We start from the raw sequence: 24831 nt of genomic DNA, 5'->3' as shown, positions 1-24831 counted from the left end.
ACCTCATTATAGTCTATAAGGTCAGCGGATTTCTATGAGTAACCAATTTTTAAGCGGGTTAGCTTAATGTTTTTCGGAAAGCCCAGCGCTAGTGTGAATTTAGCCTAATGTATTCAGAGCCATCCTGTAATAAGTGGTGCTGGGCACATGATAGAAGCCATGATAAGTAATAATAATAGTAACTCTATCTATAGCACCAACATATTGCACAGCACTTTACAATCAGAGGGAGACAAAGACACCCACAGGACACATCTATTAATAGTAATGTTTTGGATAATGTGAGGTATTACATAGTGATGTGTGGCGGACAGCTAGCGGCCGGACATGGGGAGGGACAGAGCTGTGCGGACTGAGGGCACATGCAGTGACCGTGCCCCACACTCCACCGCCAGCTAACCCGGGGACTACACGGCCCGGCCGCTCCTCCCAGTGAGCTCGCTGTGCTGTGGCCTCATATCAGCGCCCCCTGCTGCCGGCTGCGGGTGATGCTGGTGGGGTCATTGAATGTAGTGTTGTTACCGTTACCGGAGCGTCTACTCCTCCGCAGAATATGGCGGAATTATCCCCGGTGTTGCAGCCGCACAGGGATGGAGGGACTCGGCTAGGCTACAGCATGTTTCCCAGCTCGGAGTGTGAGTCTGAAGCCGAGCTGTCTCTGAGCCTGGCCCGGACTAAAACCCGCTCGTACGGGAGCACGGCCAGCGTGACGGCGCCCTGGGCGGAGAGGTTCATCGAGCATCAGGTCAGCCCCAGCGACACTCTGCAGGGCATCGCTCTCAAGTACGGGGTGACGGTAAGCAGAGGGACGGGGCCTGGGCATGATGTGCCGGTGATGTGGGCCTAGGTGAGGCTGGAGGAGCGCTGTGCCGGCGTGGATGTGCCCGGCTGATGGGGACAGAGCAGGATGGATGGTGTGCTGGGAGGACAGAGAGCCTGGCACTGCCACTATAGTAACCCTGGCAGCTGTAGTATGAGCCCTGACTGCCACATCTGCGCCTGCACATAATACAAGGGCACAGACCTCGTAGGCCCAGTTCACACATTGCTGCATTTTGTTGCAGAGCGTCTTTACAGGTTTGTGGTACAAGCAGACAAGTAATTCTATAGGAACCTCAGCGCTGCAGGTGCCCATCACTTTAGTGGCTTTGGATCATCATTATTTACATTGTTCTGCTCCTTTAACAAAACCTAACAATGGAAATAAAAATGCCAGTGTGAACACAGCTTAAGATACAAACTGGTCAAGTAGGCCTGTGTTCATACTGTGTCTAGAGTATTGCAATGTGTTGCATTATATGGTCTACATTGGTTGCCATATACTAGCGGAAATCAATATCTAAAATTCCAAATATATTCTCTAAATACCTGAGTGGATATCGACAAGCACAGAAAAAAGGCTTGTGTGTGTGTTTTGTAGTTCTATAACCAGTAGCAGACCATATGGATATTCTACATAAATATCTACGTGTTCTTGTAAAGATTGCAGAGTCAGTATAAGCGACTGTCAGAATGACTCATAAATCATATATATATATATATATATATATATATATATATATATATATTGGGAATTACCTTCTGTAGGCAGTCTGTCTTATCATTGGCTCTGGCTGCAGCTCTGCTTCTTCAGATTGGCTGCTGTGTAAGAACACAAGTCCCTTACAATATCCCCAGGAAATCCATGATAGAATAATGATAATGTGCAGATTATTATTAGGTGATTGAAACATTTATGCATATATGTTGAGGGCTATGAGCATTACGTAGGGGGAGGATGGAGTGTTCCTTTAAGGGTCCTTTGGATAGGTTATCAGTATCAGGTGAGGGAGGATCATCTGTTCCAGTGGTCAATACATTGAAGCACATGGCTCCATTCTCCATGTAGTGGTCAGACCAGTTGCATAGGAGTTGACCTGCAGTGATTTGTCTTAACCTCGCCACAGACAATAGAGCTGTCTGCTTTCAGCTCCATTCTCTGTGTATCTCCTGCATCTTTTTGATGTCTATGCACTAAACTGCCCTGTCTTACTGAATACACATGAAGACATTAGAAATGAAAGTGCGCATAGCTGCGGTGACTGAAAAACGCTGCCAGTCTTGGCGTGGTTATTGCTACTTCCACATGTGGACGTAGCCTTATTTTCTCACAGGTTCACATACACGTGTTCCCATGGGGCATACGTAAGATTTGCATTTAATCTACATAGTTTTTCCTTCCTTGAAAGTTTCTTTCACTGGCTTTGAGTAGCCCCTAAATGGAACTGGCCCTCTCCTCACCCCCTCTTCATAGTTGGAGCGAGAGGGTTTAGGCTGGAGATACAATGACTAGAGTGTGACATCAAGGTCTTGGGATTGCAGTGACGCATCTAAGGGGCCGTTCATGTCATTTCATGGATGCAAAAACAGATGGCCTCATTTCTATCTTTTTATTTTTTTATTTTTACGGACACATGCTTTTATGTCCAGCAAAAAATAAAAACAAAACTAAAGGCACTAATTGGATGCTAAAAATCTGATGTGAATGGTGCCTAATGATTGTCTTTGGTGGCATTGGGACATTGCAGGGCTGCCACATAACTGTTGTCAAAACTCTAAACCTGTTGGATTTGCCATCACAAGTATCTGGCGAGCGGCTTTACTGTTGCAGGCTTCATTGGAGTTCAAGTGCAAATCACATACAACATAGCTCTAAGAAAAATGGCCTGTAAGTCGTACAGAGGTTTTTGTCCATTCAACACCTAATGTAGCCCTAGCTTTACAGTCAAAGGAATCAGGAACATGAGTTGGGCAGTCCCCCTCCCTGGATTACCCTGCCCCCTCACTCTGTTGCCTGTATTTTACCTGAGGGGTACAATAGGCCTGTCTTCTGTCATTGATCCTCTGCTATCGATAGCCGGGTGATAACATTCAGTGTAAGATGAGATTCTGTTTTCTGAGCAGTCTGCAGTATGGCCTGCTTGGCACTAGATGTCAGCAAATGTAAAAACTCCAACTTTCCATTTATCATTATTTGCATCCTCATGTCAAAGACAGAAGTGAAAAGACCAATAAATATTTGCTAGGGGTTGCACTTTCTTATGATATTGCCCATTGAGGAGGCTGCAGCTTTTGTCTGTAGGTATTTATACTTGTGTGCTGCTGTATTTCCTTATATACGGTGTGTGCTCTCTACTTATCATCACTGGATTTGTAGTATTCACACATATACCGTACTATTCAATCCTCTATTGACCTATATGGTGAATGGCATGCTGCTTTTATATTTCACATGTATGTATATGGAAGAGACAATATTGTCCCTGAGCTTCCTTTGTATCCTTTAGTTTATGCGCTTACAGACCAAGATCAGACTCAAGGTTCTCATGTTACCTCTTGGATAGCTTTGCCAGTCAGGTCTTTTCCTTGATCTTCAGTATTGTCCTTTATCTGTCAGTCCTGCTGTTCTTATCATTGTGCACCCAGGTGTAGAATTTGCAGTTTCTGAACATTTGTCACATTTTGTGTTGACTGCAGTAAATAACTTTCCATTTGGTGTGAGACAGAAAGAACAGCGTGACCTTATGTGTGACATAGAGAGCTGAAAGTGACAATAGGATGGAATACTTGATATAAAATCATTTCTGCAGCTGTTGTGGTCAGTGATCTCCATGAGTACCTATGTGAACACACTCCTGCCTACAGCTGTACACCTCTGACCTCATTTATTTATTAAAGAGGGTGTTCGAGAAATTTTTTGCAGTGCAACGGCATTCAGTCGCGGCTACCCGTTTTTTGGACTGGAAGCCGAGGTGGAGGCTGCCTCAGGTTCCGATCCAAAAGACGAGTCGTTACAACTGAAAGCCGGTGCACTGCACCAGCATCCAGCCACGCACTCTGCTCTAGATTAGGCCCAATGAATGGCCTAGTCCGGAGGGGGGGGGTATCTTCAGACCGAGTCGCCTCGCGACTGAATGAACATCTTGCTTCTTTTTTCCAGGAGCTGGAAGAAACGGCTCCTGAAAAAACCTCATGAGTGTATCCCATTGATTTTCGATGGGAGCCGTCTTTTTGGTCAGGGTTTTGAGGCGTCTACGGCCTCAAAACCCTGACCAAAAAACTCTATGTGAACTTACCTTAAGGCTTCGAAACTTTGCCCCCCCCCCAGCTTTAATTTAGAAGAGTGTCTGTCCTACTCAGTGTATGTGTCCAGGTCTAGGAATAGAAAAACATGGCTTATTTTTTTTTTCCCTATCAGTATGTCTTTTGTAGAATGGGAGGAAATCCACGCAAATACGGGGAGAACAGAAAAACTCCTTGCAGATGTTGTTTCTGGCGGGATTCGACTCCAGCGCTGCAGTGCTAACCACTGAGCTACCAAAACATGGCTTATTTCTTCTAGTCAAGCAGTGCCACACCTCTCCGTAGGTGGTGTCTAGTATTGAAGCCCAGCCTAATGGAAGTTAATGGCTCTGATCTGCAATACCATACACAACCTGTGGACAGAGGTGGTGTTTTTTTTTATTTTGGAAGCCATGTTTTACTAATCTTGGACTACCCGTTTAACACTCATTACATCAATCATAAAGACTGATGTAGATAATTTGCTACCAACTGGCATCTTTTCTTGATACAACAGAGGGCGGCAGATGCAAAATATTGTGATCATGGGTTGAGCATTCACTTTCAGGTTAAAGTCCATTTTTACTTCTGTAACCTTGAAGTGGACAGTTTCATGGCAATTTCATGGTGTAACTGCTGTCCTATGCCCACTATTGAAACGGCACGAAAAAGCCAAGTAGTTGTGATGAAGAATTTCTGCATGTTAAAGAGAGCACTGAAATGTATTTTTATTATCTGAAGACCTGTCTGATTGATTGATTGATTGATTGATTGGGGGTCTGACACCCATTCCCCACAGTCATAAGCTGTTTGGGACTTCTGCCTAGCTGATACTATACCATGTACATAGCCAGAAACAGAGGACTCCATACATCATCTAGTGGCTGTGTGGTGTTACTGCAGCTGAGCTTCCAGTAAAGTGAATAGGAGCTGATGCTGTGTGGAAAATCACTTTTAATTTTTTTTTAATTGTAGATTTCAGAACAGTTACTGAACTTACAGTCAGGAAATGTCATCTCTACTGCCAATGCTTCTGATGAAAGACACAGCATTAAAGTATTTCAGTATTTCCTGTTGTGTCTGGGTATAAACATTTACTAGTCGTATAACTATGCACATTTTATTATTATGGTGATGAAATATTTTCTCCGGTTCAGCATTGCTCTTTGTGAGCTTCAGTTTAGTTTAGTCTGTAGTAGATACAGAAGGATGACATGATTTTCCAGACCGTCCATTACTGAGAGCATTTGTTTAGTATATGACAGAAAGCATGATCCAAACTTGTCTTCAGGGTATAAAGCATCTTTCAGGCCATAACTTGCTCAAAACCCATTATCTGCTAATTTTATGGCTTTGTGGGCAGAAAAGTGAGCTACTGCAAATAAAATGTATGTACTTCACAATATCAACAGCAAACAATATATAATGTGCATTAAAAGATGGTAAACACTTGCAGACTCCATTTACTTATCAAATCAGGCCCCCAAAATGTCTCCAAATATGGACACCAATAGGGAAGCTAGGAAAAAAACTGCTATACAGTCCTTTTTTATTGCCATAACATGATATGCTGTATTTTGTGAATATGAAATGGTAACAAAGGATAATGTTTTCTCCATTATTTTACAGATGGAACAGATAAAAAGGGCCAACAAATTGTTTTCTACTGATTGTATTTTCTTGAGGAAGTCACTAAACATCCCGGTAATATCAGAGAAGCCCTCTTTTTTTAATGGACTAAACTTATTAGACTCTCCAGAAAATGAATGTCAAGAGGATAGCAATGCACTAGATGAAGAAGAGGTGCCTCCTCCAACAAATCACACCTCTCCACCCAGCTCTCCCGAAACCGGACGGCCAGTAGTTACACAAGATGAAGAGCTATCTGCCAAAGACTTCCTTCATAGATTGGACTTGCAGATAAAGAGATCCACACAGGCAGCTAAAAGACTGAAAGAAGAAGAATACCTCAGGTAATTGTAAAAGAGAAAAAAATGGTATGTGTACATGATAAAGGCAGGTGGAGTCCTTCTTGGACCCCCTATGTGTCAACCAGAATGGAGAGTCTCTGCAGCGTTAACTTAGAAATGTGCGGTTACCACGGCCTTAGCAGGTGGGTGCTGGGGTTTCACCTGTGGGCTTAAAATATACAGGTTCTGATCTCTATTTAGCAGTTTATTAGATGCATCTACAAAATAGTGGATTAGATTCACCCTGCCCCTCGACTCTGCTTTCCAGATAACCTAAATCCGATCCTATCCTAAATATGTTTTTGTACCGTTAGCCAATGGTTATGAAATATAATAAAACAAAAGTTGCAAGTCTTCCTACTGAAGACTTGCAACTTTTGTTTTTTTAATATTTCATATCCTATCCTACTAATATTATAAATGTATAAGTTTGTGTGTTTGTTCCTCAATCACGCAAAAACGGCTGAACGGATTTGAATGAAATGCCAGAACAATCACAGGCACAGTGCAAGAAAAAAGTTCAGCGGCAGGCCAGCTTGAGAGCTGGCCGGAGCATCCGTATCATCAGCGCCAACAACACGCTCATTATGCGGATCGTCAGCGCCAACAACCTGCTCATTATATGACTTCCCAGCAAGCTGCTGAGATGCCGGAACAATCATGGGCACAGTGCAAGGAACGAGTTCAGTGGCAGGCCAGCTTCACAGCTGTTGAAACGCCGGAGCATCAACGCCAACAACACGCTCATTATATGGAGTCCCAGCGAGCTGCTGACATGCCGGAACAATCACCGGCACGATGTGAGGAACAAGTTCAGCAGCAGGACAGCTTGACAGCTGCTGAAATGCCGGAGCAGGCAAATCATTGACCATAGCAATTTGCTGAATATAGGTGGATCATCAACACCACCAACCCGCAGACAAAGTCGCGGGCAGAGGCTAGTGTGGTATACGTGTTATAATGGGAATGCTATAAGAGATGGGTATGGTAAAGTAGGTAGTGAATCTCTCTAGTTCAATTCAAGGCTGAATCCTCACGTTGCAGATTTTGCAGCGTTTTCTGGAGCCAAAGAATGAAATATCTAGAAAGCTCTTATACTTCTATCTTCAATTCAACCCACTCCTGCGGGTGCCCAAAAAAACGCAGCAAAATCTGCCACAAAAAAAGCTGCCTGAAAGGGGTTGTCCAACAATGAAAACGTTAAAAAAACTCAATATTTGTTAAAATATAAAAGAAGCCATACTATAATAATTAATGATGTTGGGCAATCGCCAGATAAGACAACTTCTTTCTATATTACTGTAGCTGATTTAGCTTTTTTCTTGTGACTATAGAATAAATTACCCAGTGTCCATGTTGCAGAGCACACGTTACCTAACAGACAACATACAGATTGTGTGTCCTAGCCTGTATACCGCTTCATATGCCTTGTCCCATATATGTAAGAGGAAGGAGCTTTACAACAGATGCTTCTGTACTTTATAGGGCAGCTTAGGGGATAGAGCCTCTTATCTGTCGCCTTTTTTTCTCTGGAAACAAATTCTGTATAGCGAGGATGTCTTCAGAAATGCATATATAAATCAGGCTCACCTGAATGTAACTCCATTTTCTCCCTCAAAAATTCCTGCCTCTCGTGCCGAAATATTGATTTATTTCACAATATGCGAACAAACAATCTGGAGCATTGACGGAAACTCTGTTACTCCAAACTGCTACATGCCACGCTGCTCTAATACGCCGGCACGAACACAAGGCCAAGCGAGATTGTAGCATAGTTCCCTGACCTTGTCACTCAAAGAAAGAAGGAGGGAAGAAGGGCGTATTCGAGCAGTTTGGAGCAATGGAGCTGTCCTCGGTACTCCTGAATAGCCATTTCCATGTTGTGAAATAAAGTAATATCTCAGCAATGGAGGCACAAATTTACATGAGGAAAAAGTTGTTACATTCAGGTGAGCCTGACCTATCTAAATGTGTTGCTGGATTTCCATCAAAGATAGTTTAAGGGGTACATTGACACAGTGGGATAAAATCCCACTTTTTCTTTTACCACGTGTAGTGAATGTACTGCAAATTGCCATCATTGCCCTACTTGAGGGTGTGGTTCAGACAGATTTGATACTGTTAAGGCTGGGTTCACATCTGCACCTGTATTCTGTTCACGGTTTCCGTCCCTAAATCCACTTAAAAAAATGTGGAGAGAAAAGTTTTTCAGGTGGAAACCCAGCAGACCCCATTATTGCCTATGGGGTACGTGGGTAACCGGTTTTTAAGTGGGTTAGGTTACACCCAATCGGACTCTGAGAATGGAAACCCAGGCGTAGGTGTGAACCTAGAATAAATGTGAAATTCTCAACTTTGTGCATCCCCAAACTTTCTAGAAATCGCCTCCATGCTTCATTGCTTGATGACACTCTCCCATTTCCATAATGACCTGTATCTCTTCAGACTGGGGCACCCTATCTCCTGTAGACAAGTCTCAGCTTTTTATTCACTTTAACATGTGTATTTCTTATTCCTGGGACTTTCTTTCTGGTTGACAACTTGCAGGGTGGAAAAGATATTAGCTTGATATATTAAAAGAAACCTTGAGAAAAATTGTGGACAGTAGCGTTTCAGAGAAGAACCTTACAGATGATCACAGTTCACTCAGGGCTCGTTCACATCTGCGCCCGTACTCCGTTCTGCAGGTTTCCGTTTCCTGCACAAAACAGGGGCAGGAGACAGAAACCTGCCGGCATGTTTCAAGCCCATTTATTTGAATGGGCTTGAAAAGTCTCCGGCCATGTGTGCCAGTGAGCGTTTTATGCTCTCCGCGGTGAAACCGTTTTTTTTTTGTTTTTTTTAAGCTGTACACAGAGTCGGACATGCAGTACTCTGTGTCCGGTTTAAAAAAAATAGCTTCGCAGCGGAGCGCATAAAACGCTCACCGGCAGTCATGGCCGGACTCGGCATGACAGGTTTTCGTCTTCTGCATGCAGAAGACGGAAACCTGAAAACGGAGCTCCGGCGCTGGTGTGAACCTAGCGTAACTAATGAGGATGTCCGCCATCGCAGCATCAAGGTGGTGGTAGGGGAGGCCTTTCTTTCAAAACGGCATCCTCATAATAGTGATAAGCTATTACAACTTGTTACACACAGAATACTTCCTCATAACTCATTTTGGAAAGCAGAAATAGTAGATATGAAAATCCTTTAACAGCCTTAACTACTCGGTGTCCTTAAAGGACTAATAGTGGAAAAACCCCATAAATATTTTTTTTCAGCCTACAAGAATGTGACATTATTTCCTGTTATGAATGTCTGGTATTTTCTAGAGACACATTACAAAATCTGTAATATTAATTCTATCTGTAAAAAAAGGCAGCTAAGTGTACTAGGAATTGCTAGAATCCTATTATATGTTTTAATGTAAATGGAAAGGTGGAACTTCACAGTAGGCGCACGTGCCTTAGGGGATGTCGGATATCGTCATGCTTTAGGTGTCCTGGGAATACATAATAATCTCCAACATATATATGCATAATTTACATTACTGGAGTATAAATAATAGATATGTCAGTTCACGCCTCCATGTCTGCAGTTTATCCTTCACTATGTTATAAAAATGCAATCCTTGTCTGATCAAAGTTAATATTTTATTAGAGAATAAAGTAATGACTGGTAAGAATGAAATTGCCCTGTCCTTGGTATGTGCTTTGTTCTTGATGTATAAGAGCCTGTAGTCTGTCGCTGCTCATGTGACACAAATGGCGGCTGGCGCTTCTACCCTTAGATGTCTTCAGACACATTTGCTGATTTTTCTTCCCTGCTGTGTCACCTTGATGATCATCACTGTATAAATGCCTGTCAGCACCTATCAGAAGTGGATGCGTTCACATGAGGGCGATAACTAAATTACCGCCTAATTCATTCATTACATAGTGCTGACAGGAGGATGATTACTTTTCACATATGCCATTGCTAGTCATGCATGTCATGCTGCATTCGCTCTGAGGCTAGGCAACCTAGCACAGTGATTCCAAGTCAGACATGGACTTTGAAGGTTCTGTGCAATATATAAAGACCTTTTTACCTTTTTATTTCTCCTTATGTTTGGGCATACTATAACTTAGTCTAATTTTCTGGCAAGGATTTTCCTGACAACAGAACAGGGGACTGGGGAGTAGGTGAATATCGCTTCTTTTTCTACTTTGGACCACCCATGGCACTCCCTGAGATTTCCACTTTGCCTGAAAAATCCACTAAATAGAAACAGAACCTGCCGCAAGTAAAATGTTTAGAGCAATGGGCAAATAGTCAGGACCAGTCTGTGAACACCTACCACACCCAATGCACTCCTTGCCATTGCTTCATCTGGTGTTATCTGCAAGCCAAGAAGTTGCCAGGGGGTACCAGCTGAATAACACAACTGAAAATTGTTGTGTATAGCATGGGTTTAGCTCTTAAACCTAGATAGATAGATAGATAGATAGATAGATAGATAGATATAGAGATATAAATAGATAGATAGAGGAATAGTACACAGATGATGTACATAAATGGCAATTGTAGCTGTGAGGGTTACCTGGGGTATTCCGGTAATTCTTCTAGTCGCTGTTCATGGGGTTGTTGTACATGCAAAGTGCAGCGCTTGTCTGTCTTTGGCAGTCCTATAGGTTTTGATTTGGGATTATTGCTCTGACAATTCCAGGATAATGAAAAACTTATTACCAGAATAAAAAAAGATAATTAAAAACAGGGAGAGTTTAGAGCGCTATTGGTTCCAAGGACTAACAGGGCAACACGTTTGGACACCGTACCGGTGTCTTCGTCACGCCAATATTGGATAGTCAAAAGGAAGACCTGGGAGCCATCAGGTCTTCCTTTGGACTATCCAATATTGGCCTGACGAAGACACCGGTATGGTGTCGAAACGCGTTGCCCTGTTAGTCCTTGGACCAATAAACCCATGCTGTGGGTTGGTGTCTTGGTAAGAGCTTCAACTGACATTTTAGGCTCTTCTTGAGTCTATTCAACCCACGAGCGCTGGGTCTCTTCATCTTTATTGGGTATTACCAGAACCTATTGTAATATCTAATGTAATATACCTTAAACTTATAGATTTAGTGTCTCCGATGCCCAGCCAATGGTGATATGTGAGAGGTTAGAGGAACAGATGTCCAGATAAAGCTAATTGAAAGCACTTTATGAGAAGCGGCAGAAGACTAGAGTATAATAAAGCAGAAGGGCAGGAGTGTACACTACAGTCAGCTCAGTGTTAGTACTTCCCATTTGAAACCTCAATAATAATGTTTTGTGGAGTGTTCTTTGGCTCTCTGCCTAGACTACCGTGTTTGCCTTAGTCTGATCGGCTATGATGTCGCGTATGCTTTCTTGCTATTTTGCTTGGCCTCCACTTGTGTTTTTGCTATTAAGATTATTGGTACGATGTAAACTCTTTCTCAATACAGCTGGCATGAAATTACCTTATCTCATTAATAAGTAGGCCCCCGTGTAACCGGTTTTATAGTGCTACAGAAAGTGCCCTTCTAAGCTTGAACAGATTTGTCAGGGCTGTGGAGTCGGAGTTGGGGGCGGTTTTGGATGGAGTTGAAGTCAGAAAAAAGTTACCAACCCCAGCTTCAAATTAAAATGATTAATTTTTTTATAATCATACTATATAATTATTATTATTATTATTATTATTATTATTATTATTATTTATTTATCGGGTGCAATTTTTGTTGTAGACTTACTATCATTGAAATTCAATCACTGGCTTTTATGATAAATTAAAGGAACATTATAGCTTCTGTCTGATCATGACGGTCTGCCATTTATGTTGGAGTTGGCGCAGGAGTGGGGCTATGGAAATATATGACTTGGGGGCAGTGGTTTGGATTACTGAATCCACAACCTCCGTGAATTTGTAATTGCTGACTAGAGACAGGTGTAACTGCCCTTCAAACTTGACTCAACTCCTTAGAGATTTGGTTTTGCAAGGGGTGCTGGTGTTGGAGTAAGTTGCTCTCCCATACACCTACAGGATGGATTTCAGAAACTGCACACTTTGGTACCTCTTTCCCCAGCTATAACTGTACCAGCAGACCATTATCTGCTCAGCAGAGAGTGTTCCAAGTGAATGGATCCTATAATGGATTTGTTCTAATCTAAGAACTATGCTTCCAATAATGAATTATCCTATAATTGTATGCTTTTATTATAAAATATTATGTTACGTTTTATTTGCGGAACTTAAACAGAAATATGTTTAGAAAGTGGTGTAGGCCATGACTGTATATGCATGACGTTCAAGACAATCCTTTTGTGTTGAATTTACTTTGAGGCTTGAGATAGCCATTCATTGTGGGATTTGACCACTCTAGTAGAGGGCAAGAAAGGCTTCAGTGCTGAAATTTCAAGTTGGTCATTTAAAAATAAGGCTCCAAAGTCACATCATCAGACTGGTGCAAGTACTAGATCTGACGTTTCCAACTTTGTCATCTTTATGCTGAAATATAATGGGGAATTAGCAAGATTGGCATTTCCTAAATGTGCAAAACCCTTTAACCCTTTCGCTGCCAGGCACGTACGCTGTACGTGCTCCCAAGGTGGCACTTCAGTAGCCGAGGACGTACTTAGTACGTCCTCCCTACTAATGCCGATATATCTGGACTGCATCAACATATCTTGATGCTTTAAAATGCATTTTAAAGAAGAGACTCTCATCTTTAAATTGATACCAGGGACTTGATGATTTTACTTACAGTCTTGGAGCTATTCACTGTTGAAAACACTATTTGGCATTGAGATCCAACTGCAGATCTCAATTCCCGACAGTGTTTCAACAGTGAATTTCTCCAAAACTGTACATCCAATCATCGAGTTTTTGATATCATTTTAAAGATGAGATTCTCCTCTTTAAAATGCAATTGAAAGCATCAAGATATGTTGATGCAGTCCAAAGATATAGAGCTCCAAAGTGTCCCCCCTCCTGTCTAAGCAAGCAATTTGCGATCTAACAAGAAAGGAAGAGGGACACGAGCAGAGACAGAGACACCCAGAAACGATCTCTCTCTTTGCATAACTTGTATGTGACAGCAGGAGGGGGGTGGCAGGGACTCTATTGTCCCTATTAACCCTTCTCCTGCCAATCAGAGCGTATACTATACATTTGTCTCTGATTGTCACATACAGTTATAATGTAATTCCCCCCTGAGCTTTTCTAGTGGGGTATTCTTATGTTATACCTCCTGAACATAACCAGGAAGTTTGTTGGCACTGTGACCCAGACGTTTACCATTGTCCAGGTCGCAAGCCAAAAAAAAAAAAGTCGCACCAAACACTTACACAACATATACATAAAGTCGCAAATAAAGTTTACATTTCACCCAATCCCTGTCCTGTCTATACCTAAGCTTTCTACAGTAAAATACGTCTCTAGTGATATCCGTTACACACTAAAATAATAGTAATAACGATTATCACTAGAGATGAACGTATAGATTGCTAAAATTATTATAGGGGGATGGAAAATAACATTTTTATGTCCTATTTAATTTGTATGCACAAAATGGGATGGCGCATTTCTGCGATTTTGGCGATTCTTTAACACCCGCCCCTGTAAATATATACATGTGTGGTATGTATGAACTCCTCACATATTGCAGTTTTATGGACAGTACATTGTTTGCAGAAAGGGATTTCTTGAGCCGCACTTTAGTGGCAAATTTGAATTTTTGCGCAATTTTTGCTAGCAATCTCTGTTTGCCGCAAAGTTGAATGAAGGTGCTTGTATATATAAACTATTAAATTGTGTTTTTATATATGGTATGCTGTGTACTCTGAAAAAAGTTAGATTTTGGTATCACAGTCACAGTTTAGTAGGTGCAGTATAGCTTTTTAACATATTAGTGAACAACAGCAAAATCCTGCTTGTCTTCTGTATTCATGTTTTTGGGAGTCCGAGCTCTTGTTGTAGTTGATGTTTGCGGTACATATAGTATATATACACATTGTATACACCATAAGCTATTATTTTAAAAGTATTTTGTATATGAATGTGAGATTGAACATGAGTTTTAGGTGCAAATATGTGTTTTAGCGTATTTTTTCAAAAAATTATTTGTGTTGGTCGCAAAGTTGCATGAAGGTGGATGTGGCTATCGATGACCCATTAAGACATTTGTAATCTTCAGATTGTCTACTTTCAAAAAATATATAGGGTTTAGGGGTTCACTTACTTTTCATGGTGTGTAATCCCTACATTTTATAGGATGATACTTTTTTAACATTTCCAGCTTCAAAGCAGAATTTTGTTCCTTCCAGTTCTAGCGATTTTCTGAAGACACGTGCATGCGGGTTCAGGCCATAGTGATATGTATGAACTCTGCACATGTTGAACTCTTATTTTTAGGAGGTTTGGTGCATTTAATTTTTTGTTTGGTTTCCGCTTTTAACAACTAATATACATTTATTTGCATTTTTTCATAAAACATTCACTTTAAATCAAAATTGCATGAAGGTGCCTGTTCGTATACAGTACCAAGTGGCATTCTGACAATGCTGCAGGTGTCTACTTTAAGAAAATGTATAGGTATGGGGGGGTTGGATGCTTTTTTAATGTTGCAATTTAGGTTTGATTTGTCCATCTCAAAACTGTGAAAATTGCTCTGGCTACTGGAGGTGCAAAATTTCCAGAGACCCTTGGCAGCGAAAAGGTTAACGCTGAGGCCGGCCCTTTAACTCATCCTGGCGTTCCGGTACTTTTTGCAAGAACTTCCAGGTTACCTTATTGACTCGAGTATAAGCTGAGACGTGCTTTTGTGCTGAAAAACTCAGCTTATACTCGAGTATATACGGTATACCTAATAGGGACAAAGGATTTAGCTGCGCTGAGTAGCAAGATTTGACATGTTGTAATCCAACTGCTTGGTCATTTTTTTTCATGATGCCTACTCTCAGGAAAGTGTCAGAACACCACAATACACATCCATCTAATGTGTATGGGCCCTTTAATTCACGGTTTTTCGTACATCTTGAACTGGCATTGGCTGCGGTTACCTGTAAGTAGTTACTAGTTCCTAAAGCCGTACAATTATATAGCACTCTTACAGCATTTGTTCACCTGAGCTCATGTCTATTTATTAATCATATTTGTACAGGTTTTTCTGTAGCAGACTAGACAGGATCAAGTGAATGAGAGTGTATATACCCACTAAAAAGATCAACCTCGTATGAGCCATGTGTAAATATCACACATACATAGCGCTTATGCTCAGGCCATGGTGTTGAACGGAAATTGATAACACTGACCATTCATTCTGCCAGAAGGTTTGTATAAGGATTTTTCCTGCATGGTACAAACACTGTCTCTTCAGCCTGCTTCTTATAGAAGTTTTCAGATATACTGCGTAGACACATCTGTTATTCATGTCCATGTGTTGTCTATTGATTTTGTGGACATGTTTTGTCCATAGTTGATCCATTTTTAACGTTTCTGAAAAATGAATCAAACTTTTTATTTAGAAATTGACATTCTTGATATCTTGGATTGGAGCAAAATGGACAGCACGGTACATAGGTAATTTTCACTGTCCCGGAGGCTTCAATGGACGTGTTTTATCTGTGAAACGGGTGCATGACACCATTTTTATTCTTGAACAGACAGCTGCATTAGGTTGCTTTCACATGAACAATCCGTTTTGCAGGCAATACAAAATGAACGTTTAACAACCTAATGTATCTCCCTGTGTCATCTTTTTTTTTTCTTTTTTTTTTACGGATGGAAAAAAATAAAACAAAACAGATGCTGCCTTTATTTTTCTTCATCACCTGACCATGGATATATAACGGATAAAACACAGAGAGCAGGCAGATGCTGTGCATGTGCTGCCCATTTTTTTCACAGACCCATAGACCAAGAATGTCCAAGACTAATAAAGAAGAGAAAAAAATAGCACATTGCCACAATTTTTTTTTTTCCAAGTGAGTTTTGGTCTGTAAAAAAAATAAAAATAAAAAATAGAGGGTTGTGGTACCCACAGAATGGTTAACATATAATAGCCTAGGTAAAGCTCCATTATCTCTAGTTTTAGGCTCTGGTATGTTATTTTTGACTTATGAAACTGGACACGGACCCCGTGTAGTCGAATCTGCCACTTTCATTAGAAAGTAACAAAAATGAAGTAACCATTAGGCCCTGTTCACATCTTCTATATTTATGGTATACTGTATTGACGGGACCTTGCATCTTACTGTGATACGAAATCCTTCCTGATACTGCTCTGGATGGAGAGGTGGCCATGGGTGTTTACTTGTTCAGCTGTTTCTGGCACTCTCATAGATCTTAGGGAAAGCCACATCTGCACAGTTACCCCTTCTTTCATAGTGATTGTAACACTAGACAAGTTAGGCCGTCAAGGAAATCCCATTCTGGAGCTGTATCTGCCATACATCTGTGGCATAAACCCTCTATTGGAGTTATGAATCTGCCGTAATAAGTCGTCCCCTGATATGGAATCTACATTGTGGGCATGTATTGGTCTTACCTGTCTTACAGTGATTTCCTTATGTCTTTCTCTTTGTTTCTAGACATGAAGCAGAGGACTCCTATGCAACTTCCTCCTATCAGCATTGAGCGATAAGTATCTCTCCTGTGTGATCCGCCATTCAGTGGAAGCTGAAGAGCCACCAACAGAATATCTAAGAGACTTCCTATAAACTGAAATCCATAGCTGATATTTTATTACTATATTGCACTGAAATGAAGTTCCTTTTATTCACAACTATTCAGTGTCCTTATTATGTCGCATTCACAATCAAGTCACAGCCTTTCAGATCTCTATAGAAACTATATTCTTTTTCATTGCAGACATATCTTGTAGCAAATTATTCACAAGAGAGACTATTTTGCGTTTTGAGTTACTGGTTCTTCTAATAAGGGGCAGTTCCCATTTCTGAAGACTGTTCTGCTATAAGCCGCCGTGTATTACTTTCCAATATGGTGTGAATGTTCTGTTTTTGTTTTCTTTTTCTTTTTTTATTGCACTTTTACTGTTCTAGCTTGTAAGTGAATTATTGAGTTGTTTAAAAGTGTCTCTATAAATGAGAGCATTGTATTACTGAAGGGAGAGCCAGATATAATGGTTACAATAGTCTCTATTTCTCCACTCGCAATTTCCAAGTGTGACAACCTGAAAGAAAATTACCATTAGCTAGCCATTACCAAATACTAAGGCAAATATGCCTTTTAAACGTGGGAAAGTTTGGTGACAACTCATACAGAACTTTCAGAGAATGGCAACGGGAAGAATTGTTAAAGGAAATTTGTGACAAAATAACGTAAAGGAGTTTTTCATGATTTTATAGCAACCTGTTTGACACCAGTCCACAAGACCTGATGCTCACATGACCACTGAGACCAATCAATGGCCTCAGCGGTTGCTGGAGAGGAACTGGTAACGTCACTCACATATGTCACTGATTCCTTACTGGTGGCCACTGATTTGTGTCACTGGTCATGTGAGGGCTTCCGGCAATGTGGTCCTATCATAATGCAGCTCTATTAACAGATAACAGATAATATATATATATATATATATATATATATATATATATATATATATATATATATATATATTTTTTTTTTCAATTTTGCCCCTCCTCAGGCCACCCCATCTATTGCTCCAAATCATGGACAGCCCTTTAATGTGAAGCTTGAGGATGACGCAGTGACTTGCATTTACTCAGAACGTTTTGTTCATTTGGATATATTTAGTTTTGTTTTATCTTTGTTTTTAAGTTGCTGAGAGGATGCAGTTGAGTTTTGTGTGTGTGTGCTATATTGATTAAAAATCCTAAAATGTCTGGCTTCTGAGTGTAATTTTATTGCGGCTCATATGAATATCATATACCGGTACATTTATAAATAATGAGCAGATGCATATGTGCCTTTTCTTAGCTTTCCTCTTGGTAGATCTCATATTCTATCACAAAACAACATTGCATTGGTATTTGTGTGCTGTGAATTGAAGCCTTGCTAGATATTGTAGTCAGATTGGATTTATGAAATTATCAAATGATGGGGAGAACACAGCTAGAAAGTTTTATGTATAATGAATTGCATCATTGAGCTCTTTATATAAATGCTTTTCATGTTTTTGGTTTTTCTTATCTTCTGCCTGGACCAAATCTCCACCGAAGGCCAAGATATATAAGCATACAGTAGCGCATATCACATGACTATTATTATTGTTTTTTTATATCATACAGTGACCCTCTGTACAAGAACAAGCAGCAATCTACATTTTTCTGTATAGCGAATCATACTGGCCCAGCATATGTCATAAGAATATTCTTATCCTCGGTTAAGAAATCCTCGGATGAATAAGTCCTGCACTCAAGGCTTTTTTTATTTGCCGCTTTCAGTTTAAAAACATTGGACACATGACAGGCCCCATTATGGTCAATGTGGTCCATTGGGATCCTCCAACATCCGACAGCTGATGCTAATGTGAACATAGTGTTAGCCAGGCTCTAGGAATACATTCAATATACACTCAGCGGCCACTTTATTAGGTACACCATGCTAGTAACGGGTTGGACCCCCTTTTGCCTTCAGAACTGCCTCAATTCTTCGTTGCATAGATTCAACAAGGTGCTGGAAGCATTCCTCAGAGATTTTGGTCCATATTGACATGATGGCATCACACAGTTGCCGCAGATTTGTCGGCTGCACATCCATGATGCGAATCTCCCGTTCCACCACATCCCAAAGATGCTCTATTGGATTGAGATCTGGTGACTGTGGAGGCCATTGGAGTACAGTGAACTCATTGTCATGTTCAAGAAACCAGTCTGAGATGATTCCAGCTTTATGACATGGCATTGCATTATCCTGCTGAAAGTAGCCATCAGATGTTGGGTACATTGTGGTCATAAAGGGATGGACATGGTCAGCAACAATACTCAGGTAGGCTTTGGCGTTGCAACGATGCTCAATTGGTACCAAGGGGCCCAAAGAGTGCCAAGAAAATATTCCCCACACCATGACACCACCACCACCAGCCTGAACCGTTGATACAAGGCAGGATGGATCCATGCTTTCATGTTGTTGACGCCAAATTCTGACCCTACCATCCGAATGTCGCAGCATAAATCGAGACTCATCAGACCAGGCAACATTTTTCCAATCTTCAGTTGTCCAATTTCGATGAGCTTGTGCAAATTGTAGCCTCAGTTTCCTGTTCTTAGCTGAAAGGAGTGGCACCCGGTGTGGTCTTCTGCTGCTGTAGCCCATCTGCCTCAAAGTTCGACGTACTGTGCGTTCAGAGATGCTCTTCTGGCTACCTTGGTTGTAACGGGTGGCTATTTGAGTCACTGTTGCCTTTCTATCAGCTCGAACCAGTCTGGCCATTCTCCTCTGGCATCAACAACGCATTTCCGCCCACAGAACTGCCGCTCACTGGATGTTTTTTCTTTTTCGGACCATTCTCTGTAAACCCTAGAGATGGTTGTGCGTGAAAATCCCAGTAGATCAGCAGTTTCTGAAATACTCAGACCAGCCCTTCTGGCACCAACAACCATGCCACGTTCAAAGGCACTCAAATCACCTTTCTTCCCCATACTGATGCTCGGTTTGAACTGCAGGAGATTGTCTTGACCATGTCTACATGCCTAAATGCACTGAGTTGCCGCCATGTGATTGGTTGATTAGAAATTAAGTGTTAACGAGCAGTTGGACAGGTGTACCTAATACAGTGGCCAGTGAGTGTACTCAGGCTTTTTTGCTGCATAAGCCATGTGTAAAGAAGAAATTGTCTAAGAGCAGAGACTAAACTAGTGAGGTTCTGTATAGATCTTATTTTTTCTCCATGTTTCTATACAATACAGAAAAGTAATATATAGATAAACTGTAATAATCACACAGGCTTCTATAAGGGCTTTTACATAAGACCATATTATGGTTTGCCTACAGTGCACAAGTTTCTTTCCTGTCTAATTTAATCTAAATCCGACAGAAAACAAATTGTGCCAAATTGTATTTCAGGATACAGACATAAACAACGGTTAATGGCAGCCAACTGGCATCTGCGTTATTTCATTACAGTCATTTCTCTTGCTCCTTTATGGGTTACTCCTTTGCTATAAATAGGGCCGTCACCTGTCATTACAGGAATAATTCTGCAGAGCTTTGATGAATTGTGTCTTATAGCATCCGATGGAATGTGAAATTACTCATCACACCCTGTTATTATTGTATACAGCTCGATGGAGAATTGAGGGTGACTTCAGGTATCACAGAGATAATCTTCATTGTTTGACTAGACACATATACTACATTCTGTACATGCACCACATACTCTGAAGGTCTCGGAGTAAGAAATCTGAAGGGACATGAAAGAAATGTAAATGGTGAGTGAAGGAGGTGCTGAGAGTATGGTACTAACCAGTTGTAAGGGTCACATAAATCTATTCCTTGCTATTAAGAAGATTTATTCTCACATAACCTTAAAGTAAACCTGTTGGGTGATTTCTCTTCCCCTATCTGAGTAAATCTTGACAGGACTCCCAGAAGACACTCAGAGTCCTCCTTGCCCCGCCCTCATGAGATGATCGACAGCTCTGTCTGTATCATTGTGTGCACAGTGCGTGTACAAAAGGCACAGTACTTTGCGGTAGATGTTTTCCTAGCGCATGTGTATTTCTCCATTGAGGCTGAGGTCTATTGCCCAATGCATACAAGCACAACATCTAGGGAATGCTCAGTAGAGCCCAGCTTCACTTGGAGAGTCAAACCTGATAGGATTCCTAAGAGAGACAAGATCAACCTGCCCACACAAAGTCATTGATGTACAATATTGTAGCCCCGAATGGCCTGATCAATACACTAATGAACTGATAGCGTTATGTCAGGTCATTACTGCAGTGGTCGGGCTGTTCAGGAGACTCCTATGCACACGATCCAATTTAGTTCAGGTCTTAACACCCACAAACGCTGGACTGGCTATTAAAAATAGTCATTCGTATTGCACATATGAGTGAGCGGAACAGGCTGCACAATGTACAGCCTCCTCTGACTGCTTTAGAGGCTAGTCTGACTTTGTATGGTTGGAGATATTCTACCATAGAAGCAGTGTTTCTAGCTAAGAACAGCTCCAGATTCTGATGAATACATTTTTTGTCTTGGATGGAATTCAACAAACAAGTGCATTCATATTAAATTTGAGGCATGTACAGTAGAGCTACAGCAGAGGGCTTGTGCACCTCTATGGCAACCACAATACTGTAATGTTATGCTTGGTTGGTTGTAGTCCCTTAGACTATGAATGGAGTGGTAGGGCACAAGCTTCATTGCCACTCCAATAATGAAAGGAACAACCTTTGTAATCTAGTTTGGTAAATAATATTGCCTGTTTCTCCATTCCTCCTGCCACATATCGAATTTGTACTATAGAAGTCTGTGGAGAGGGGAGGGGGAGGAAGAGGAGAGCTCCTCCTAGCAGAGACACATTGGAGTGACTGTTTTCTTTCACAACATAGCTGGTTTATCTGCAGTTGCCATCTGCTCACAGTAATTATTAATTTAATGCTATAGACACCCTCATGTCTCTGTCCCTGTCTTTCTTTTCCTCTCCCTCCACTCTCCATAGAATTCTTAGTAAACTGACACTGCTTACATATGGAGTATGCACCCAAATCACTCCGATAAGAAGTGAAGACAGAAGTATTAGATAAGACACAGACACTTTTATTTAGTTAAAGGGGTTGTCTGGTATAAAATTATATTTCTACACTAAGCTAATCACCCTCCCACCACATAACTTCTAACTCACTTTACAAAAAATGTATATTTACCTAGATCGGGTTCACCGCCCCAGGCACATTTTCAGATTTTCCAGTGACGTTCTGTTCTGTTTCCCGTTTCCAGAAACGGAACGTCCCCAATCTTCCTGTCCGGAACTTCTGGGCATGCAACATCACTTTCTTCTGTGGTGCTGGTGCCTGCTCTTCTTGACGTCTGCTGGCCTCCCATGCCTGCGCAATACACCTGGACTCAGGCAGACGCCAAGTGGAGGAGAAGGAGCTGGACCCACAGAAGAACGAAAAAGTTTACTTACATTTTAAATATCCAGAAAATTAGGCCTTGTTAAAGCAAAGGATCCTGCTGCCCCAAAGTAATGAATAAAATGTATACAATGAACAAAGAAGCACCATTCTGTGTCTTATTGCAAAATACCCATCTTGTAAAGTTTAATCAAAATTAGATGAAGAATTCATTATACAAATAAAGAGATGTGAATCATTGCTGAACTGCATAGCATAGCACATACAGGTTTATGGTGCAACACAGAGCATATACAACTGATAAGAACATGTAAATTATCTGTAAAGCATCGTGTATAATCTCAGCTGAACTGTCCAGTCAATCACTGTTGCTATATATACAATGTACACCATTAGCCTTTCTTAAATGTTTTGTCATAGCTACAAAGCTTCATACAGTATATACAGATGTAGCAGTGCTAAATGTGTAATTTTTCCTTCTTTGGGGTGCGGGGTGGAAAGGCATCATAATTCTGTAATTTATGTATAGTAGTATTACCCTTCTTGGTTAAATTGACTGGATACCCAGGCACCAAACTTTGCTGGTGCATCTTAGCAATATGCTGTCAATTCCTGTTGCAAGACAACTCTAATGCGATAAAAGGAATTGGTGTATCACATATTTATTTCTGTTACATCTGTATAGCCATGTATTATTAAAGGGTTTATCCACCTTTGTAATACTGATGACCGATTCTTAGGATATATAATCAGTATTAGATTGGCAAGAGTTCGACACCCAGGACCCCTGCAGATCAGCTGATCCAGGAAGTACAGTTCCCAGTAATGTTTAGATGCTGGGAACTGTACTGCTCATTCAGCGTACAAGGTATAGTGGTGGTTTAAGGTACTACAACACTGCATCATAGAATTCGAGACACCACTGCAATATCTAACACATTGTACGGTGAGTGAGACATGTGGCCCTCCACATGTCATTACTGGGAGTTGTACTGTCCCAGAATGTCTGATCTGCATGGGTTCTGGGTGTTGGACCTTTGTAGATCTAATATTGATGACCTATCCTAAGGCTAGGACATCAATATTAGAAAGTGGATAAGCCCCTAAACTATAAATACTGAATCCATATTTACTGTTCACGTTTCCCATAGATTTCTGTAGAGAATAGATAAAGGAATCTTATGTAATATATAGAAAGTTCATTAGTTTATGAAAGGTTCACAGTTTATGAAAATCCAGGCTACCTTAGTCTTGTAAATGAGTAGAATTGAAGCAATCAGACTAAAAAAACTACAGATATAAATGTAAGCAAATGTATTGTCCTAAAGGAGAGGTATTGGTCCATTGCACTTACAAATTAGATGGATGCAAAGGGATTGAACAGGCTGATTTAGTAAAGTGCATCTGTCAGAAGCATATAATGCAGTGAGCACACGTCTTACCATTACTAGTAGCTGATCATGTATAGATATCTTCCGGAGGCACTGCTTAGTGGATAGACTGCATTCTCATTCACCTCCAACTTTCTGTTGCAGAATTATAACTTCTAGCATGTGCGTCTCAGGGTACGTCAGGAGTTGGTATATTTGCTACATCTGGAGAAGGGTCACAATCAATACATTGGAGATCACTGCTCCCTGTAAGGGTCCCTCACAACCAAATACACCCACGGTATAAGGGTAAAATCAGTAGTGGATTTGCCTGAATCCCACCACTTCAAGAAGCTCCCAAGGTGTTGTGTTATTTTCAGCTGAATTCATAGAGTATTTACTGCATTGTAAAGGGTGGAAATCTGCAGCATACAATTCTGCAGGTCAATTTATGCTGCAGTATCCGTTCACAGAATATGATTGATCTGTATAAATCTTCTCCCTTTTTCTGCTATCTGTTCTGCCTTTATCTCTGCAGAAGAAAACCTGCAGTGTCTGCCCTGTCTAGACACACTCTAGTGAGTGCAGAGCTCACTCCTACGAGCAGCAAAGCTGCCTAAAGGGTCATAGTGTTCATTAGACTAGACTAAAAGCCTGCTTGTACCCAGATCCTACCTCGGGATTCCCTGCAACACTACCAGAGGTTAAGGCTGCTCATTATAATGAGTGGACATCCTTTCAGTGCTGGGAACCTTAGCTAATGGTGGCATCAAAATCTGGGAATCAGCCCAAAACGCTTTTGAAAATGGGTTGCTTTAAAGTAGACCGCCATTGTAAGGGTCACCACATACGTACCCTGCTACTGCAATAGATGCATCACATTTTTCTGTTTATTCAATACATAATAAAAGGAACAAAATAAACATAAACTTGTAAAATCCAAAGGCTTCCGGCTGCCTGCTGAACAGCATTATACCTTTAGTAAATCAACCTGTTTGCTAACAGTACATTGGAAAAGTGTGGATTTCGGATCATAGTGACAGTTTCTAAATCTAAAGCTTATTTCCCATGGTAGTAAAGCGCTCTCCTCAGCTTCCTCCTCACACGCTACTGTAGATACGCTTTATTACATTGGCTTCTTCTTGATCCAGGATTCCTTTTTCTACATAGCTGTCTGCCTGCTGGTCAATGAAGTCTCTCAGTTTTGAAAGATCATAATCTGAAAGAAAGCAAACAAGATATCAGTATGTGATATATGGTATATACTTATCATATAGGTTATGTAGCATATTCATCGTACTGTATTTGTTTTTCTAAATAGTTCTCTTACTGAATAATATTTC

General features: G+C 41.0%; 2 protein-coding genes across 3 annotated transcripts in view; one reads left to right on the top strand and one right to left on the bottom strand.

Annotated features, from left to right (window-relative positions):
- Window positions 1-413: 413 nt before the first annotated feature.
- On the top strand, window positions 414-17626 carry LYSMD2 (LysM domain containing 2). Its single transcript, XM_075273450.1, has 3 exons — window positions 414-796; window positions 5731-6074; window positions 16644-17626. Exons 1-3 carry the CDS (start codon window positions 554-556, stop codon window positions 16687-16689), a joined length of 633 nt encoding a protein of 210 aa, XP_075129551.1. The 5' UTR covers window positions 414-553; the 3' UTR covers window positions 16690-17626.
- A 6639-nt stretch (window positions 17627-24265) lies between these two features.
- SCG3 (secretogranin III) overlaps window positions 24266-24831 on the bottom strand; it is a 39432-nt gene continuing 38866 nt past the window's right edge. For both annotated transcript variants that reach the window (XM_075273444.1, XM_075273446.1), the window contains one exon: window positions 24266-24707. In XM_075273444.1, the coding sequence (XP_075129545.1) occupies window positions 24589-24707 (119 nt within the window). In that variant the 3' untranslated portion in view covers window positions 24266-24588. The remainder of the gene's footprint in view (window positions 24708-24831) is intronic.

Source organism: Leptodactylus fuscus, chromosome 5, assembly GCF_031893055.1.
Source record: "Leptodactylus fuscus isolate aLepFus1 chromosome 5, aLepFus1.hap2, whole genome shotgun sequence".
NCBI lineage: Eukaryota > Metazoa > Chordata > Amphibia > Anura > Leptodactylidae > Leptodactylus > Leptodactylus fuscus.
This window is presented reverse-complemented; position numbering and strand designations above follow the sequence as displayed.